General features: G+C 46.2%; 1 protein-coding gene across 3 annotated transcripts in view; it reads left to right on the top strand.

The window, feature by feature from the left end:
- Positions 1–1153: 1153 nt before the first annotated feature.
- MYO1H (myosin IH) overlaps positions 1154–21692 on the top strand; it is a 72019-nt gene continuing 51480 nt past the window's right edge. For 2 of the 3 annotated variants that reach the window (XM_033169241.1, XM_033169239.1), the window contains exon 1: positions 15204–15298. In XM_033169241.1, the coding sequence (XP_033025132.1) occupies positions 15242–15298 (57 nt within the window). In that variant the 5' untranslated portion in view covers positions 15204–15241. Of the gene's footprint in view, positions 1175–15203; positions 15299–21692 lie in introns of those variants that run through there. The other variant, XM_033169242.1, reaches the window with a different exon arrangement.

The raw sequence follows: 21692 nt of genomic DNA, 5'->3' as shown, positions 1-21692 counted from the left end.
TGGCCATCGAACTTCTTCTTAAAAACCTCCAAGGAAGGAGAGTCCGCAACTTGCTGAAGGAAACAGTTCCACTGTCAAACAAATCTAACTAGCAGAAAGTTTTTTCTGATGTTTAGTCAGAATCTCCTTTCTTGTAACTTGAAGGCATTGGTTTGAGTCCTATCCTCCAGAGCAGGAGAAAACAAGCTTGTTACCTCTTCCATGTGACAGCCTTTGAGATATTTGAAGATGGCCATGGTATCTCCTCTCAGCCCCCTCTTCTCCAGACTCCAGGCTAAACATCCTCAGCTCCCTCAGCTGTTCCTCCTAAGGCTTGGAACTCAGCTATACAGCTGCAAATAAAATGTTTTAAGTGTGACACTGGATGGTCATGGTGAGCCTTGTGGAAGATTCAATGTATTTTTAAAAAACGGTTTAAAAAATGCATTTTCAGAACGTTTTTTATATGTGTCTAGATTCCACCTTGGTTTCCAGACCCTGGATCATCTTGGTTGCTGTCCTCTATACACCTTCCAGATTGCCAATGCCCTCCTTGAACTGAATGCAGTATTCTAGGTGGGGTCTGACCAAGGCAGAAGAGAGAGATACTATTATTTCCCTTGATCTGGACACCATATTCTTCTGTTGTTGCACCCTAGAACAGCATTCATTACTCTCTTTTTTGCTGCTGCATCACACTGTTGACTAGATTGGGAACTAGCTCTCTGTAAAATAAATATCCATTTCTATCCATCTCTCGTGAGCTGCAGCAGGCTAAATCCTTTCCAGGCTTGATGGCTGATCAAGTATGCGGGATTAAAATGCAACAAGCAGGTGCATTTATCTGCCTGAATCCTTAACGGTGCAATAAAACCCCACTTATTGCTTGTAATATTTAGAATTAATGAATGCGGCCTTGAATAATTGATGGCCATTTTAGCACAAGCAAGAATTCAATTAAATTCGAACAAGAGACATCCAGGCATGTGGTAAGGAATTCCTCTTTCCATTTTGTCTGACTGCAAACAATGCCATTCGGATCTGGTCATTTAAGACAACTGGCAATGGAATAGGTGTACAAGACGGAGGGGCACGGCACGTATCAGATTGCTCAAAAGTCATTCATCATGTCAGAGCAAGGCAGGAATCCGAACTCCTGGAAAGAATAACGGGTTGGAGATCTCTCTGCATGGAGGTAGGATGGCATGGAGCTGAATGCAGGCTGTAAAACGCGATAGGAATAGTTAGAGCATTTGCCAGAAAAATGCTGCAGGTTCCAGAGTGGCGCTTCGCCCATTGCCCTAAAGGGAGCATGGCAGAAAACAGGATTAGGGGTAGGGTCTGAAGCACTTTCCTTAGGCATCTGGCTTCCAAGAACCCCAGCCTCCCAAGAGCAAAAGTACAACAAGCGAAGCCTTAGAATGGGGCTCTGTGTCCTGGCAAGGGTGTGGAAGAGAGGCAGCTATAGGCACTTGTGGTGGGCATGTCCAAAGGTGGCAAATTTTCGGGAACAAGTGTTTAATGAGTTGGTGTTTAAAGTGTCAACAAGTATTTTACTCAGTGTTTAATGAAATAGAGCCAGTGCTGTGTAGTGGTTAGACTAGTGTCAGACTAAAACCTGGCAGGGACCAGGGTTCAAATCCTCACTCGGCCATGAAGCTCACTGGGTAGCCTTGGGGGCCAGTCACTGCTTCTAAGCTTGACCTACCTTGCAGGGTTGTTGTGGGGATTAAATTGAGGAAAGGGGAAGACACCTAGATAGTAATGAATTAAGTAAAATTACTCAACAGCATGTCGCAAAGTCTGCATACCTTGCATTACTGAATCTGTATTTAAATGAGAATCAGGACCTGGTGCATAAACCACTAACTGGGATTTCTCTTAGTGGCAGCATATATGGTTATAGCTGCATTTTGGAAGGACTTAAAAGGTGCAACCCTGAATGCCTAGTACAAAAGAGGATAGCCTCTTGCCCTTATGGGAAGATTGATCCACAAGTTAAGACCAGCTAGAGGAACAAAGCACAAAGGGACACCTTGGCAGGAGAATGGGGGAGCTTTATTTTCTTCAAAAATTCTCCAGAAAACCAAAGACCAGTTCCCAAATGTACACATTCACTTGCGGATCACTTAATAATAATGTGTTTTACAGATGTATACTGCTGTTAGTTGTTTATGTATGGGAATACTTGCTTTCATAATGTCTTTTGGGGGACCTCTGGGAAAATAAAAAACAGGGGTTCCCAACATGTGCCCATGGGCATTGCAAATCTCTGAGAAATCATCCCCCTTACAGCCCAACAAGGCTCTTCCACTTATTTTTTAAATTTCTCTTTTAAAAAACAATTTGGGGTCATTGTTGAGGTGTTACTGGTGTATGATTTAGGGGGGTTGTTTGCAGGTAGGGGTGATCTGCTTGAGGGAAACCCTCCTCAGCTTCTCATTTTTGTAGTCATCTGTTTATCATATAATCATAGAGTTGGAAGAGACCACAAGGACCATCCAGTCCAACCCCCTGCCAAGCAGGAAACACCATCAAAGCATTCCTGACAGATGGCTGTCAAGCCTCTGCTTAAAGACCTCCAAAGAAGGAGACTCCACCACACTCCTTGGCAGCAAATTCCACTGTCGAACAGCTCTTACTGTCAGGAAGTTCTTCCTAACGTTTAGGTGGAATCTTCTTTCTTGTAGTTTGAATCCATTGCCCCTTGTCCGCTTCTCTGGAGCAGCAGAAAACAACCTTTGTCCCTCCTCTATATGACATCCTTTGATATATTTGAACATGGCTATCATATCACCCCTTAACCTTCTCTTCTCCTGGCTAAACATACCCAGCTCCCTAAGCCATTCCTCATAAGGCATCGTTTCCAGGCCTTTGACCATTTTGGTTGCTCTCCTCTGGATACGTTCCAGCTTGAACTGTGGTGCCCAGAACTGGACACAGTACTCCAGGTACCCATAAAAGCCCTTTTTATTGCTTTTATCCTCTCTAGCAAGCCTGAGTTCATTCTGCGCTTTAGCTTTTCTGACTTTGTCTCTACACGTGCTGGCTATTTGTTTGAATTCCTCTCTGGTGAGTTCCCCCTTTTTCCATTTTTTGTACATATCCCTTTTAAATCCTAACTCAGTTAAAAGTTATTTAGACAGCCACCCTGGCTTCCTTAGGCACCTTCCATGTTTCCGTCTCATTGGTATTGCCTGAAGTTGTGCTTTTAATATCTCCCTTTTAACAAACTCCCAACCATCATGAGCTCCCTTCCCTTTTAGAATTACTGTCCATGGGATCTTACCCAGCGTTTCCCTAAGTTTTCTGAAGTCGGCTTTCTTAAAGTCTAGAATTTGAGTCTTAGTATGCTTGGTTGCTCCGTTCCGCTGTATAATAAACTCCTGAAGAGCATGATCACTCCTACCTAATGATCCTGCCACTTCTACCCCACTAACCAGGTCATCACTATTGGTTAGGACCAGATCTAAAATGGCTGATCCTCTTGTTGCTTCTCCCACTTTCTGGACAATGAAATTGTCTGCAAGGCCAGTGAGGAATCTGTTCGACCTTATGCTCTTGGCTGTGTTTGACATCCAACAAATATCAGGATAGTTGAAATCCCCCATTACTATTATCTCACTTCCTTTTGAATGCTTAGTCTCCACATTTAGTTCTCCACATTGGTTTGCAAATGTTTTAAAAAATATTCCTCATGAAATTCACTAGCACTTTTGTGCAGTTTTCTCCTGCAATTTTGCCTACTATACACATCTTTGCAAAACAGTTCCTCCTCCTATAATTTTTGTATGTTATCTTCACTTATATATGCATTTACACCATGTGTGCCCTTTACACTGGCTTACTAGTAGTACATGTGAAAAGAATATTGGAGTCTTGGTGGACCACAAGCTTAACATGAGTCAACAGTGTGATGAAGCAGCAAAAAAAAAGCTGCCCATGGGGGTGGGGCTAGCCGAGGCTCCGCGGGGCCTCCGAGGAGTCTGCCTGCCTCCTCCCACTCAGCCGCCCTACAGCTGGGGGGAGGGAGGCAGCAGGTGGACTGTTTGGGCAGTGCGTAGCCTTGGCATTCCCAAGCCACCGTGTCTCTCTCAGGAGAGACGCATGGCTCAGGCATGGCTGCAAGCCCTGTGGCAAGTGCTACCCGGCATTTTATCACCCCCTCAGTGGTGACAGCTGGGGCGACCTGCCCCCACCGCACCCCCCTTCCTCTGCCCCTGCTTATGAGGAGCACTTGAAGGAGCTGGGTACATTTAGCCTGGAAAAGAGGAGACTGAGAGGAGATATGAGAGCCATCTTCAAATATCTCAAGGGCTGTCACATGGAGGAGGGAGCAAGCTTGTTTTCTCCTGCTCTGTAGGGTAGGACTCGAACCAGTGGCTTCAAGTTGCAAGAAAGGAGATTCCAACTAAACATCAGAAAAAAACTTTCTGCCACTAAGAGCTGTTTGGCAGTGGAACAGACTCCCATGAGAGTTTGTGGACTCTCCTTCCTTGGAGGTTTTTAAATAGAGGTTGGATGGCCATCTGTCATGGATGCTTTAGCTGAGATTCCTGCATTGCAGGGGGTTGGACCAGATGACCCTTGGGGTCCCTTCCAACTCTAAGATTTTATATACATTCTGGTACACTTTACTTGCCTGGAGAAGTGCAGAGTTTGAAGGGTGGATGGACAGTGCATATTAAGTAAGTCCATCTTGAAATGTGAACTGAGTTTAATTTCTTCCCCATCACTAATTGCACACTATGTAGACATGCATAGAATTGCAGGTGCATGTTGAGGAATTTAAGGCTGTGCAGAGCTGGATTGAACATATTGTTGTGATACTTGGGGGGGGGGCAAGGGGTTAGGCTGTGTGCCAGAGCCCCTTCTAATTCCTGGACCCAGCAAGGGTTATAATCTAATGGAGGATCCCGCTGTTGAAGTAGCCAGGCAAGGCCCATTGTTGTTGTTGTTTAGTTGTTTAGTCGTGTCTGACTCTTCGTCCTCTGTCGTCCCCTTCTCCTTGTGCCCTCCATCTTTCCCAACATCAGGGTCTTTTCCAGGGAATCTTCTCTTCTCATGAGGTGGCCAAAGTATTGGAGCCTTAGCTTCAGGATCTGTCCTTCAATAATAATAATAATAATAATAATAATAATAATAATAATAATAATAATTTATTATTTGTACCCCGCCCATCTAGCTGGGCTTCCCCAGCCACCCTGGGCGGCTTCCAACTAATGTTAAAATACATTAAAATGTCATAGATTAAAAACTTCCCTAAACAGGACTGCCTTCAGGTATTTTCTAAATGTCAGGTAATTGCTTATCTCTTTGACCTCTGATGGGAGGGCGTTCCATAGGGCGGGCGCCACTACTGAGAAGGCCCTCTGTCTGGTTCCCTGTAGCTTTGCTTCTCGCAGTGAGGGAACCACCAGAAGGCCCTTGGCGCTGGATCTCAGTGACCGGGCTGAACGATGGGGGTGGAGACGCTCCTTCAGGTATACAGGACCGAGGCTGTTTAGGGCTTTAAAGGTCAGCACCAACACTTTGAATTGTGCTCGGAAACGTACTGGGAGCCAATGTAGATCTCTCAGGACTGGTGAGCACTCAGGGCTGATTTCCTTCAGAATGGATAGGTTTGATCTTCTTGCAGTCCATGCGACTCTCAAGAGTCTCCTCCAGCACCATAATTCAAAAGCATCAATTCTTCGGCGATCAGTCTTCTATATGGTCCAGCTCTCACTTCCATACATCACTACTGGGAAAACCATGGCTTTAACTATATGGACCTTTGTCGGCAAGGTGATGTCTCTGCTTTTTAAGATGCTGTCTAGGTTTGTCATTGCTTTTCTCCCAAGAAGCAGGCGTGTTTTAATTTCGTGACTGCTGTCACCATCTGCAGTGATCATGGAACCCAAGAAAGTAAAATCTCTCACTGCCTCCATTTCTTCCCCTTCTATTTGCCAGGAGGTGATGGGACCAGTGGCCATGATCTTAGTTTTTTATGTTGAGCTTTATGTATTTTTTTATGTATGTTCTTTAATTCCTCCTCACTTTCTGCCATCAAGGTTGTGTCATCAGCATATTTTCATGTATTTTAATCTCTGTTGGAAGCCGCCCAAAATATTATTATTATTATTATTATTATTATTATTATTTGGTTGTTGATATTTCTTCCAGCAATTTTAATTCCGGCTTGGGATTCATCCAGTCCAGCCTTTCGCATACAAGTTAAATAAGCAGGGAGACAATATACAGCCTTGTCATACTCCTTTCCCAATTTTGAACCAATCAGTTATTCCATATCCAGTTCTAACTGTAGCTTCTTGTCCCACATAGAGATTTCTCAGGAGACAAATGAGGTATAATGACCCCTAAGTTTTGGTATAAGTAATGGGTGGGGTATAAACAATGAATTATTATTATTATTATTATTATTATTACTAAGAAAGGAAGTTGCTCTGTGTCAGAGGGCAAATGGGTGGGTCAACTGGTCAGTGGTTAGGCTGACCAAAGCCAGAGCCAGGGTGTGTGTGAGAATTGGTCTAGAAGCAGGCAGGAGGCAGCAACCTGAGAGGGAGAGAGGGGGAAAAGTGGACCCAGGTAACTACCAACTGGTGAATTTGATATCAATACAGGACGCAACCAATTTAGGCATGGCTGAATGATGCACAATTACATATGTGTGCACAGTGCCAAACCCAGAGGTAGCCCCAAACAGTCATAAAAATGTCACAAAAAGGGGTGGAACAAGGCAGAGTAGGGTGGAATGGGGTGAAGTGGACTTAGGTGAGGATTGCCTGTACCAGGAATGATCCTAGAACAGATAATGCAACAGTTGGTAATGCTGTGATTACTATGACCCAACACAGGTTTCTCAAAAGCAAGTCATGCCAGACAAATATAATTTCTTTCTTTTTCACAAGCTTGGTGGATCTGGGGAATGTTGTGATGAAGCTGGTAAAATGTGGGTTGAATGAGGTAACAGGTGGATTTGTAGCAGGTTGACCCATAGTTAAAGAAAGAATCAGTGACACTGAACTACAAAATGATTTTAATCGACTCTCCACAATTTATAGGCCTTTTCATGACTCTCAAAGGCTCCATCCAGCAAATTATCTTAAGAAACTAGACAACCCCAAACATTGCTGGGCATTTTCCAGGGCTCGTTTTAATGCTCTCCCCTCAGCTCTTTTAGAGGGCCGATACAGTAAGATACTGATCGAACAAAGATTATGCCCCTGTGATTGTAATGAGATTGAATCCATTGGGCACGTTCTTTTATACTGTCCACTGTATCGTGACTCAAGGAAAGAACTGATTGAACCGCAGTTGGGGAAATTGCCCGGCCGCTCTGATGAAGTTTGCACCAGACACCTCCTAGCGGATAAAGAATTGGAGACCACTAGGATCGTTGCAAAATTTTGTTTTATTGTGACAAGAGTAAGATGTACAGTGATGTCAACAAAGATCAGTGACTGAGATTTGAGCTTAAATCTCTGAAGGAATGCCAATAGGTGGTAAAGATCCATTAATTTAAAATTTTAAAATTTTAAAATTTTATTTTAAAAGTAAGTACCAATTCTATGAATTGGACTGAAACTCTGTAATACAATTCAACCCCCAATGCTATATCCGATTACGGATTGTTTTAATTTGTTCTCTGGTCTTTGACCGTAATAAAGATATTTGTATAGCAGGTTGACTGACCAAACCCAAAGAGTGCTCATTAATGGTTCCACATCATCCAGGAAAAAAAGTGACAAATGGGGTGATACAGGGCTCTGTTCTGGGCCCGTTGTTGTTCAACGTCTTTATAAATGACTTGGATGAAGGAATTGAGGGGATATTTATCCAATTTGCAGATGATACCAAACTGGGACAAAAGACAGAATAGAGATTCAATATGACATTAACAGATTGGAGAACTGGGCACAAGCTGACAAAATGAATTTCAATAGGGACAAATGTAAGGTTCTGCATTGAGACAGGAAGAACCAGATGCACAAATATAGGATGTGGTACACCTGGCTTACTAGCAGTACATATGAAAAGGATCTGGGGGTCTTGTTGGACCACAAGCTTAACATGAGTCAACAGTGTGATGCAGAAGCAAAAAAGGCTAATGCTATTCTCGGCTGCATCAACAAAAGTCTAGTGTCCAGATGAAGAAAAGTAATAGTACCACTCTATTCTGCCTTGGTCAGACCATACCTGGAATACTGTGTCCAATTCTGGGCATGGGCGTAGCCAAGGAAGGGCAGGGGGGCAGCTGCCCCCTAAATCAATACAAATGAATACAAACCTGAGGTTCTGCCCCCCCAAACAAAAGCCTGTCCCCTAACAAAAATCCTGGCTATACCCATGATTCTAGGCACCCAATTTAAGAAAGATGTTGACAAGCTGGAAGGTGTGCAGTGGAAGTTGCAAGAAAGGAGATTCCTGCTAAACATCAGGAAGAACTTTCTGACAGTAAGAGCTGTTTGACAGTTTTCTGAATCAAAATTGGACTCCCTCTGTACTATTTACACCTGCAAATTTGTAGAGTCATAGAACTGTAGAATCATAGAAAATTTGTAGACTCACAGAGTTGGAAGGGATCCTGATTGGGATCTAGTCCAGTTCCTGCAATACAAGGAAGGAGAGTCTACAGCCTCCTGAAGGAGACCATTCCACTCTTACCACAAGTAAGATCTTCCTGATGTTTAGTTGGAATCTCGTTTATTGTCATTTTAACAATAACAACAATTTATTTATATGTTGCCCCAGCTACTCTGGGCACCTTCCAACAAAATAAAAAATGAAACATCCATTGGTCCCCATCCTGCCCTCTGGAGCAGAAAAAGACAAGCTTGCTCCAACTACCATTTAACAGCTCTTCAGGTATTACACCCATTTGAACTAAATTCCTAGGCAGATCAGATAATTTTGCCTCTGTCCTTTTGTCAGGTGCTGTAAACAAATCACTACTAAAGTGGCAAAATTCAGGGCATCAGCAAGCATTACTAGGAACTGGAAGATTAAATCTCTTTACCAAGCACGCTAGCATGCAGCAATCCACCGAATTTGTGACAAAGCACATGCCTATCCTAGTCCTTTGCTGTGCTGATAGTTCCTAATAGTCTTCTACTGGTCTGTAAATTGCAAATTGCATTCGTAATTGCCTGTAACTTAGAGGCTGGTCTGTGTCCGTGATAATACAAATTGGATTGGACATCATCTGATTTTAAGAGTTAAAAAAGATTTGCAGACATTCCTTTTGTAAATTCACTTCCCCAGGTGAGAAGCGGGAGTCAGAATTATCATGTCTTGTGAGTTTTTGAGCACATTAAACATTAACATCTTGGTCTTATTGTTAGCCCAGTTCTCTGCACTTTTAATTTTTAAGCACCGCCTGCCTTGGACCCAACTTGGCAAGAGATCCTGTGACTTTGCTCACCAGCTATGCATTATTCACCATGATGGCTGTGACTTAGTTGGGCTTCCTTGGCTTCTGAGCTCCAAAAAGCACACTGGCCTCTGTCGGTTCCAGTGATTTGGGGTGGTGGGCGATGGGAGGGAGGGAGTTGTCACTAGGGAAGAGTGACATTTTCAGCTCGATCCCTTTTGTGATCTCTGGCTTATTTCCACGCTCAGTCATTAGCCTGTAATGTACCTGTGGCTAATCAAAGATCAGTGGTGGCTGCAATATAATCTCTAGGAAGGTCCGGTTTCTCGCTCTTATCTGGAGAAGCAGCCAATACTCACCTCCCTGGGACTCGGAGGGCAAAGCCACCGACATGCAGCATGAATTATTGAGCTTTCTCCACTGGGACGGAGGAGCCGCTTCTCATAACTCACGGCATCGTGTGAGGCTACGCTGGATGGATCCTAAGCAACTCGCCAAGCGAGCTCTGAATGGCTTAGCTGGAACCATTGTTTGAAACGGCCTTCGGGATGGCTGCGCAGGTAATGTTAGCAATGGGGCGAGGTTGTCGTGGTGGAGAACTGTCCAGACCTAGGCCGGGCTTGCTTTGCTTCTCGGCAGCCACGCAACTCCATGGCTGCAGATGGAGTCTCCCGCTGCCTTGGCTGTGGGTGCACTATGTGACCTTGGGCAGGCCACGCTCCCAGCGCCTCCTCTGCATTTGCTCCTGTTTACCTGAGACAGTCCTGGCACCCTCAAACCCCTCGTTTTGCCCTCTTCTTTTTCTTGTTGGCACGAGCTGCTGGAGTTCATTTTCTAAGTGAGGGGTGGAGTGCATCTTGCCTGTAGTGCGCATGTGCCCAGATTCCAGCCCATGAACAATAAGGCACCAAGAGGTTGCCATATTCCATGTTGCAGCTATGGAGGCATCTTTTGAACAACTGAGAACAAAGTGCATTAGGAAAAGAGTATTTGCCTTCTGCTCTGTCTTTCACCCAGAGAGCAAGGCAGCCCTTGCCTTTTAAAGCAACAGACAACAGGCTATGTCAGAGTCAATAAGCAGATGGGATGTTGCCTCCATTAAAGTCTCCCACTGGCTGCAGGAAACAATATTTTGATATCATGGGTGTTACAGCTGGTGGGTTTTGTTTCCATCCGATAACTGCTGGAGGGGGGTGTGCACCTGTAAAAGGGAACTTAACAGCCAGCTATCTCACAGAGTTGATGGAGAAAGGGCATCATTCATAAGGTTCTAGCACCCACCCCAAGTGTTGTGATGTGTTACTGGCATTCAAGCAACCAAGTCCAAGAAAGCCAGAGATCACAGCTCTGAAACTCTTCCATCCTGGTTCGGCCTCCACTTCCTGTTTTCTCCCTGGAGTGTAGGGTTGCCTGTCCTGGTCTGTCTCCAGGTTGCCTGGCCCCCTCCAGGTGGCAGGCGGAGGAGAGAATGCCTTTGGTGTTCATGGTAAAAATGATTAAGAGCACTGTGCATTCAGCTTGCAAGCTTCAGCCCAGCAACTGCAAATTACAGTACAGACACTCTGAAGGAATCTGCCATCTTCTGCTCCCCTCTCCCCTCTCCCAATTACTTTCCATCTCTGGGGCCTGCCCCTGTGATGTCACCAGGGGGGGTTGGCCCTGGGTCTCAGGTCTGGGCCCTGAAAACTCAAAGTCTGTGATGGTCCTGCCTGACCTGCAACCTGGGTAGAATTTTTGATTGTGAGCTCCACGGGGCAGAGACATAGAATCTCATTCCTTGTGTAGCTGCAGCACCATATACTCTGGTGGCATTATAAAACTACAGTATGAGCAACAGCAACACGTTTGTAAGGAGCTGGTCCAGCCTGCTGCAGGATCCCCAGCTGGGCAGGTCATCTCTCAGCACCTGCCACTCTGGAACAGCTGCAGACACCCCAGCACCCCTAGGGCCCACCTTCCCTCTGGGCCGCAAACTGGCAGCTGGCCATTTTAATTCATCACAGTATCCCAGACATAGCACGGCTCTGGAGCATTGAGGGAAATGAAAGTGGACGGGGGAGGGGGGGCACCAGAGGATTCCCTTCACACTAGCTTTGCAACCAGGGAGTGGGACCTTGCCATTCCTAACAAGGAGCTCCTGGCTTTGCCTTTCAACTTGTTTGGGGGAAGTTTCTTCTTTTGAAGTCAAATGTGACCGTATTGGATTTTCTTGGCAACTGGCCATTTGCATGTGTGTTTCGTTTCATAGCACTTTGGTTACTGCTCCCAACAGGCTCAACAACACTCACCTCTCAGAGACACCAGGTTCTGGGTGCCACTCAACATCAGGCCCAGGGTTGGACTTCTGGGGAGGAACCATGGCAGGCTAGATATCAGCTGCTGGTGCTCCTGCCAACAGACATAATTATGCAGTGACGAGAGATAATCGAAACATAAATCTAGATTGCCAAATTCCCTTTTGAAATAAGGAAGGACAGCAGTAGAGCCTCGCATGCTCAGAAGAAAACATTGGGGGAGTGTCTGTCTTTGGGGGTGGAGAATTGTCTAGAGTGAGGAAAAGCTTTGGCCCACACACTTCCTAGTCACCCTTAAATTAGGGCTTCAGGTCTGCAAACCTTCTTTTATTTTTATTTTTTAAACAGAATTTATTAGCATTTTCGTAATATAACACAAACCCAACCCCACACCTACAAATACAAAAACAAATACAAATACACATAATGTCAGGATTCTTCTTCTTATTTGTATATCTTACAAAAAAAAAATTCTACTTCTGAATCTTGACGTTTGACTTCCCCCGCCTTTTCACCTTCGGTTTTAAATCAATATACTATTTCCTTAACAACTTTTCTCTATAAAAAATTTTAACTTTACTTAAAAATAACACAATTATCTTGATCTTTTTATTATAACCTAAATCTTAACCATATATTCTTATAACTAAACTTATTTCTTCTATCCTTTATCATGCTGCTTTTGACTTAAGATTCAATATCTCCTTACTTATTTAAAATAAACTTATAATTAACAGACTTCACACTCCGATTTCGGATACCATGACAGACCATTTGGATTATACATTTAATACTTCAACCCACTCCCCCTCTGTCCATTGTCTTTTTCTGTCTTTCACCAGAACCGGATCTCCAATTATCTTCTTCTGAGTGTCCACAGATCCAGGCATTCACCACAAACCTAGCATCGAGCTTCAGGGTGTTCATCACTTCCTTTCTGGGCTCCTCCGTACCTTTATGCCATACTTCTTCTTCTTGTAGAAATCTTAATTCCATGTCCCTTGCCCCCGAGCTGCCACCTCGGAGTCTGGATATTATAAATTTTCCCGTTCCAGGGCTGCCACCCCCAGAAATCGGTTCCTTTTCCCGGAGTTGCCCAGCCGTTTCGAACCATCCTTCAAGCACCCCTCCCAGCTCTTTGCCAAGGTTTGATTCCATTGTATAAAACTTTTGAAAAGCCTCCTCTGTGGAAAGTGAGTCCTTTTTATTTATAATTCCACTCAAAACTTGCAGTTTCCGATTAAGCAGTTCCAGCTTCAAGACAGTGAGCATTTCCTCATCCTTTAAACCAGAGTTCAATACCAGTGCGAGCACAAAGTCCAGCATTTTAGAAGGGAGGGTGAGTGTCAGATTTCAGTTCCTGTCTCTTCCTTCCTTTGTTTCAATTTTTTCCCACGACAGTCCAAGTCGTCGCCATTTCTCCGAAGCCGGAGTATAAAGACCAAAACTTCAAATGGAGATATTTTTTCCCCAGTTAACCCCCGAAGGGAAATCTCAGCAGTCTCAGTTTTCAAATTCCAGATACTTTCTATCGATTGTTGTAGCAGCAGTCACTTAAACGGTTAATTTCTTTCACCTCCCGAAGGGAGAGAGGCGGGCTGCCTTTCTTCTTTCCCCCAGATCGTTCCAAGAATACAAAGAGTCAATCAAATACTCACAGCCACTGGGTTCTTATCAGCTCGTTAAAGACAGGTAGAACTTAGACGCTCATCACAGGCTTTGTCGCCGCATTTACATCCCGGTTGGGGCATGTCCCCTATAGCCCGGCTCCGTCGTCCCTTCACCCCCACTCCCCCTTTACAGGGGGAGCGGGGGAAGGGTTCGGAGCCACAACGGGCACAGCCGGGGAGCCCAGGGTGCGGGACGCTCTTCCCGCACCCCAACCGGAGCCCCGCTTTGCGGTAGCAGGGCTCCTAACCCCCGGGATGGACTGGGTGCTTCGCAGCCGAAGCAGCCCACGACCACCCGCAATGGCGTCGCCGCCGGAAGTCCCTGCAAACCTTCTTTTAACAGCCAGGTGTTCCAGGGCAGAGTCATTTAGGGCATCCAGAAATGTGACCTCTTTGTCACAAGAAAGAAGAGACTTGGAGTGTGGCCTTTGTGGCCAGGAGACCCGGCCTTGGCCAGAACTAGCTGCTGACCAGAGCTCTAGTTACTGGGGTGAAGAGCACAGAACTGAAGGAGGCCATGCTTGGGACCCCTTTAATATGGCCAAATTACCTAGGCCACACTCCGACGCATGCTTACCTGGGAGTAAGTCCCATTGTGCTCAGTGGGGGCTCTCTCTGAATAGACATATATAGGACTGCATTGTTAAAGTTCCATTATATTTAAATTTCCCAACCCCCTGTGGGGTGTGGGTACCTACCCCAGCCAGCTTATTAAAACCCCACCACTCCCAAAGCTCATTCTCCTTCCTGGTTCTCCACAGCCAAACAGGGCTTATAATAATCATGACAGGGAAGATGCGGCAGTAAATCTAACTAGGGTTGGGTCATTTGTTTGCTTCCAGCCAGGCTGTTATAAAAATCTCATTTCCTAATGCAGTCAGCCATGAAGTGGCAGTGGCGGCGGACAGAACCTGTTCGTTCACTTATTTATTACGCAAGGCATCGCTGTTGTGGCTGCTTGTCTGGTAAAAGCAATGCTTGCATTAAGTGGTTCTCTAGAGCCTTTTACACCATAACAACATTATTGAAGGGGGGGGGGGGAGAAAGAAAGTAAGAAAGTAAAAGTCCTGCGTAGGGATGTCATTCATTCAAATAAAGTAGGCCTGCTCATTCCCCTTTAACTTTATACACTAGGAGGTTTGTTTGGCACAGAGTTAAGTGATAGATAAAGCTTCATCTGTTTAATTGCTGCCTGGCTGGTTGCTGAAAAAAAGCACAGGCTCAAATACAGGAGGGGGGGGGGAAGAGGTACCACCCTACTGGTGATGCTTCTGTGATTTCACAGGACACCCACAAACTGTTTTCTTGTCTTCAACAAGTTGGAGCCCCTGAATCTGAGGTCTATGTTCTCTCATCCACCAACTGCAAAACAATTAAGAGTGTGATCCTGTGCTTGTCTACTCAGAAGGAAGCCCCATTTCTAATGGAAATTGCAACCCAAGCGATTATGAAATGGAATGACAATTCTTCTTCATGCCATTAAGCTCTGTTGGTTCATTGTGCTCAATGGGGTGTCCTTATCTGAAGGGGCCCCATCTCCTAAACATAACAGAGCCCAGCTGCAGCTGCACTAGCACCCATTGTGACCAAGCCCATTTAAAGCGCCACTCCACCCATTTAAAGCGCCATGATACCACTTTAAACAGTCAGGCCTTCCTCCAAAGGTTTCTGGGAGCTGTAGTTTGTGGAGGGTGCTGAGAGTTGTGAGGAGAGTCTCCCTCTTCCCTTCCCAGAGCTACAGTTCACAGTGTTCCCTGGGAAGGAGGACTGGCTGTTCAGCCACTCCAGGTGGGGAAGGGGGGGCTCCTCCTCTCAGCACCCTCCACAAACTACAACTCCCAGATTCCTTTGGGAGAAGCTGTGCTTTTAAAGGGAAGGCATGGATGTGGCCCAAGAACAGCCCTGTGCAAGGAGCCCTGTGCAAAATGTCTCTGCCAGTGGCTGCTCCTTGCAGAAGAGGCAGCATGCAGGAGGCTGAGGAGGTAAGCAGAGCTCCGGGAGAAAAGTATTTGCACGAAAGGGAAGATTATTTCTCTCTGTGCTGGACTTTCTCATCTCCTTCAGTACATGACTAGCTGTGATTTTTTGTTAAACCTGCAAACAAGGCCATGCCCTTGTGATTTCTGTCTGTCTGAGAGGGTGTTAAAATGAAATGGGGGGGGGGAGCAGCAGGGAGACCCCATGCTTGGGGTTTATTGCCAGGAAACTTTGGAGTGTTGTTTTAAAGAAACCAAGGGCTATTTATTTATTTATTTGCTTTATCGTCCGCTGAAGGTGGCATACAAAGCTTTCCTGTTCCCCCTCCCACACACCCACCTCTGAGGTAGGCCAAAGCCACCAGGGCGCTTTGAGTTGCCTCAGGTGAGAGATGCTGTGGGGCATTGGGGGGGGGTGCTCCTGAGCTGCCGTTCGCCCCCATCAGCTCTCCACTGCAGGGAAGGGTGGAAGGAAGATTCAGACGCCCCCAGGGACAGGACGGAGGGGGAGCCACCTTAGCCTTTGCGTCAGTCAATAAAACGTTTTGGGGCAGCGCCCAAAGGGGCAACAAATGAAACGCTTATCTCCAGCCAAGTTCTTCTGCATTTCTTGTGATGTTGTAGTAAGAAAACTCTTCCCCTCCCCGCCTGATGAAAGAGTCCCGTTATGCAAACTACTTAATTTTAGCTAATCAAACAAAGTGAGGCCTACAAAATGGTCGCATTGCATAGAAGGCAGCTCCCTAGTCAGGCATTTGCTCCCATTGGGGCAGGTTGTGGTAGCAGACTTAAACACCCGGTGGCCTTGCTCCTGCATTGAACGGGGTGCAGGGGGTGGCCCCCTAGTTAACTTTCCTGCTGGAGGGTGTTGATTCGCTGCCCCCAATGCACCTAGGCTTGAAGTTGGCCAACTGAAAAAAATGAGGTGCCGGCCCAGGTGTAGCTAGGGCATTTGTCAGTGCTGCTGAATGCCCCTTATACAATGGTACCTCTGGTTACGAACACTTCAGGTTAGGAGCTTCGCTAACCCGGAAGTAGCTGCTCCTGGTTGCGAACTTTGCCCCAGGATGCAAATGGAAATTGCACGCTGGAGGCCCCAGTAGCGAAAATGCACCTCAGGATAAGAACGGTTTTGGCTTAAGAATGGACCTCTGGAACGAATTAAGTTTGTAACCAGAGGTACCACTGTGTTAGGCTTATATTTGGGGCTTTTTTCAGATGGAATTCAGGTCCGGCACCTCTCAGGTGGGTGCCATTGCACCTATTTTTCTAGAAAAATAGCCCTGGCTATATTTTGCCTTTTGGCTGCAAGAGCCCACACAGTAGCTTACCATGCAAGAAAATACAGAACCAAGGGGTTACAAGAACTGGGACAACAGGAAACCTATTTGTAGCAGTGGGGTTCAAAAAGTAAAGCACTAAATAGCCCTCATCACCGTTTGCTTGAGGGCTAGAAGGGAGGGAGCACACTAGGGCTGCCCGTAAGAAGGCACTGTCCCGTCAGATGTCAACTAACTGTATCTATCTAGGCAAAGGAGGCTGATCATGAAAGTCTGGAGAGGGTCCTCCAAGCAGTCTACTCCCAAGCAGTGCAGGCTATATAAAAGCCATAGACCTCCTCTGGGTTGTAGCCTTGGTCACCTTCCCTTCTGGCAGGGCTAGTGGGATGCAGCTGGCAAAGAGTTACAGTGAAGCTGGGAGAGGAGGACGGTGCTTCACTCGCCTGCTATGAGGTGCACTTTAGTTGGTTGGTCTTCCTGGGAAAGGCGCAGTGTCTGGCCAGCAGCTCACAGGGGGAGAAGGGCAGGGGATGGTGGCCCAAGCTCATCATGCAGCTATGGAAGATATGGGGGAGCATCCAGAGTGTGTCTACCCAACAAACTCATAGGGAAGCCTATCTTGGGCGCAGTTTGGTTGAGGTGCTGAGAACATTGTTTGGATTTGTTTGTTTAATTAACTTGGTCTTCCTCCCTTCCTCCCAAAGGAGCCCAGGGCAGCAAATCACAAGTGATGAAACAGAACTCCATTTCTCAGAGTTTGCTAGGGAGGGAAGGTGCCCACTAACTTCTCGCTCCAAGATGTGTGTGTCTTGTGTGTCTGTGTCTCCTGTGACCTCCCAGGGGTTGGATTCCAAGTCCTTCCATTCCAGAGCTGTCGACCTTTCTTTTTTTGCGTTGAGAAATGGCACTGGAATAAGGGAATATCCCGCAAAAAAGGGAAAGTTGACAGCTATGCTCCCTTCCCAACTTCTTGCCAGGTCTGATGAGACCTGAAGCCCAACAGCACCTGAACACACCATGCACTTAAAGCACATCAAAAGTGCATATTCCCCCTCCCAAGAATCTTGGGAACTGTAGTTTACCCTTCACAGTGCTAAAATTCCCAGTGCCCTTAACAAGGCACACCTCTCGGGATTATTTGGCAAGAGTCGTGAGCTTTGAAAGTATGCTGTGTGCGGAACCTGAGTGTCCTGGCTGCATTTGGTGCCTTTTCTTTCCTATGTCCTAAGTCCTTCCTTTGGGTTTGTTTCCCTGGTTTGACTTTGCAACTGCTCGGCTCACAATCGACTCCAGGGACGTTGCTGTTATGTTGAGGGTCACTGCAGTGCTCTGTGATACTGGATTTGAGAGCAAGGCTTGGGTGGGTTGAATAGGCCGATGTCACGACTGATTGGGAATGTGCAGAGTGCTACTTTGTAAAATTTCTGCTGAGATGCATTTCCTCCTCTAAGGCTTCTCAGCCCTTCAGATGCACCGCTGTCTGTTTGACAGGTAGTCTCTTGACAACATTGTCCTGGGCTTAAAATGAGTGCAGCACTTTCAGAACCAGGAGAGCATGCAAAGTACGGCAAGTCCCGTTCCCTGCTCCCCCCCCCCCACTATCTGTTAAGTTGAGAATCAGCAATGGGCTGCCAACTCAGCACACATTTAACCCACAAGGTAATGCTGGAATCCGGCAGTTCAGTATCCTACCGTCCTGGTGCTGGAACCAGAATCTAGGTCCTAGATGAACTTTGGGTCTTGGCTGCAAACACGACATCTGACCCCACAAGCATTTGGGCTGATGCAGGGGTAAGTTAAAGTTGCCGATGTTCTGTGCAATTGCTCTTGGGACAGTGTAGATTTTGGCTGAGTTTGAATTGAGCTTGAATTGAGTTGCAGCTGAGAAAGGTTTAATGGGATGATTTAGTCATAAAATGCAAAAGTGAATCTGTTTTGTCGTCCTGTTGTTTCTCTAAGATGTAGGATAAATAAACAGACAAATGTCAGCTTTCTTATCTTGCCTCGATGCCTAGGCTGGGATTTAGGATGGTTTCCCCTACCTGTAATTAGACTAGGATGCATGTGCTTGTTTTCTGCCAGGACTTGGGGACATCTGTTCTCTTCTAGTTGATGGGAGATGTTAAACCCCTGCTCATCTCCACATCAGTAAACTTCCATTGCAGGACCTGGGACCTCTTGGTGATGGAGGGTCTCCGGGGCGGGGGGGCAGGGCGGGCTTCTCTTCATGAGCAGACCTTTGATACAGGGTTGGCATGTGATGGTTGGTCCAGTATTGTCCAGTAATAAAAGTATTTGCAGCATCAGTTTCTTAGAACTGTATACAGTAGTGTGCTGATTACAAAGAGCATCTTGCACAATGCCCAGAGTGCAGCACCTCCAAAAACTTTGTTGATGAATCTGTATTTATGAGCAAGATTTGAGGGTTAATTCTGAATCAGTTAAGCCAAGCAAAATTTCCAGTTGTGTGGCAGGGAGAGGGGGCATCACTCTCCTGCCTTTTTATTCACCAGTAGTTTTGATTTAATTCTTTATAAGAAGGATGGGAGCCCCCTTTTTCTGTTGAGGGCCACGTTCCCAAAGGTGGAATCTGCCAGGGGCATCATGCCAACTGGGTGCACAGCCGAAGCCCATGGTAGGCAGGGCTGGATACCAAGTGGGGAGCGCAACCTTCTCTCTCTCTCCGGCTTCCTCTCTGCCCAGCCAGATGCAGGGGTCGCACGTGGCCTCAAGGCCAACCTTTCTAATTTTAATCTGTTGTTTTACTTTGTTATGTTCCACTGCTGTATTAGCTGTTGAATTATAACAAAAGGCAACTGTTCTTATTTTATTTTTTAGTCCAGCTGTTTGTATTATTGTACACTGATTTATGCTTTAAACAAAATATTGGTTTGATTCTTAAACTCATAGAAACTCATAGAATCATAGAGTTGGAAGGGACCCTGAGGATCATCAAGTCCAACCCCCTGCAATGCAGGAATATGCAGCTGTCCCATATGGGAATTGAACTTGCAACCTTGGCATTATCAGCACCATGGAGCTATCCAGGCTGATATTTATTTATTTACTGATATTTGTTTATTTACTTATTTACTTATTTACTATGTGTTTGCTATTTTTTAACTGTGTCGTCTGCCACTTTGGAAAGTGGTGGTACAAAAATGGAAGGTACAAATTTTGGAAAAAAATAGCTCTTTTGCTCCCTCTCCTTCTCAAATCTGGTTTGCAGAACCAGATTAAATTATGTATAAGCAGCAACTGCATACAGATGTGCTTGGCTGGCATTATAGGTACAGATTGCAGAAATAGTGTGGGTCTTTTAAAAGTTTGATTTTTTTTTAAAGTGCGTACAAAGTCCTGATTATAACTCCAGTGATGTATACTATTACACTGGTACCTCGGGTTAAGAACTTGGAGGTCCATTCTTAACCTGAAACTGTTCTTAACCTGAAGCTCCACTTTAGCTAATGGGGCCTCCCACTGCTGCTGCGCTGCCAGAGCACGATTTCTGTTCTTATCCTGAAGCAAAGTTCTTAACCTGAAGTGTTATTTCTGGGCTAGCGGAGTCTGTAACCTGAAGCGTCTGAAACCTGAAGCGTCTGTAACCTGAGGTACCACTGTATACCATTTGTGCACGCAGGTGATGTCCTATGCGCTGTAACCTCAGAACCTAGAAATAGCCAGCCTGTGCAATCTAGACTAATTTAGCAACAAGTAAAGAGCAGGGATGCTACTCTGTTTCTCCAAACCTGACCAGATACCACTCTTGCACTTTATGCCAAGACATCCTCGCTGCAGAACTTGGGAACATCCTGCAGAGGTGATGCCAAGCCCCTCCCCTCCCCAATGAGCATGTGGCGGAAGCGGGATGGGAACTGTGGGATTCCTGACTTTCTTTTTTTTTTTTTTGCAAATTCTTTTTATTTTCATCAAAAGGAAAATAAACACTCACAAGTCATCATACAAATGTTCACAATGTTACATAAACTCCGCCGAGTTTTTTGGACTTCCTTCCTTCTTTACTCTGGTTTTCTAATTTTTCATCTTTCACTCGCTTTACCTTCTTTACCTGACTTTCAGTTTAGTCTCTTGGCCCCTACACGAGCTCAAAGCCTGTTGCTGCTGCTCCTGACCCTTAACAGGTGAATCTCCTGGAAGCTGCTTTTTCTCTGTCAGGGCCTTGATCCGCTTGGCTCAGCATTGCCTACGTGGACTGGCAGCACCTCGTTCAGATGGGGAATATTCCCAGCCCTGCTACAGATTTGGGGGGGGGGGTCAAACCCAGGACCTTCTGCAAGTAAAGCAGGGTCTGTGGCTCTGAGTCACAACCCTCCTTGTACCTGCAGCCTCTTTTGACCCCCCACAAGATTCTCTCTCTGCTGCTGACCGGTGCACAGATGGGGAATCGCACACCCCCTTGACTTTCTGAAGCCCAAGAGACCCACCATTTTTGTTGGTTTCCCTGCTTGAAATTTGAATGGCCCCTGGCCCCTGGCCCCTGGCTTGACCTATTGTTTCTGCAACCCAAACGAGCAGGCGTTTCACCATCTCCCTGAGATGACAGCGACCGGACGGTTCTGGGGGAGGTGGGCAGGGGAGACCAAAAGAAATATGCCTTGATTCCATCCCACCCACCACAAACCTGTTTCAAAGCATCAGGATTCCTGTCCCAAAGAAGGTCCCCTTGACCTGGCCCACCTTGCCATGGCATCCACAAGAGCAGACATGCTCTGCCTGGGGCTCCCCTTTTCTCTCTCTCTTAGCTGTGCATTCTTCACCTGGCATTGGGTTGGGGGGGGGGAGGCCCCAGAGGAAGAGGCCAGACATGGCAGGTCTAACGGAAACCCCCTAGCCCTGAGCTAGAGGACAGCCAAGCCGGTTGGCCCTCAGCTTAGTCGCTGTAGACCTGACTGAGCCTGACAAGAAAGAGTTGCCAGGAACAAATCTCTATTGTTTGCTGTCATCTTTAAATGAGTGTCAAAGTAGGCAGGGGGGCTTTGACCGTTAACTGCACAATTTGGCGGGGGCCCTTGTGTCCAGCCCGGCCAGCCCAGCCCCCCTCCCCGTTTCTCAGATTAGCAGAGGCGGCCTCCAGCCTCTCTCCTAAATGGGCCATCGTT

This window comes from Lacerta agilis, chromosome 14, assembly GCF_009819535.1.
Source record: "Lacerta agilis isolate rLacAgi1 chromosome 14, rLacAgi1.pri, whole genome shotgun sequence".
Taxonomy (NCBI): Eukaryota; Metazoa; Chordata; class Lepidosauria; order Squamata; family Lacertidae; genus Lacerta; species Lacerta agilis.
This window is presented reverse-complemented; position numbering and strand designations above follow the sequence as displayed.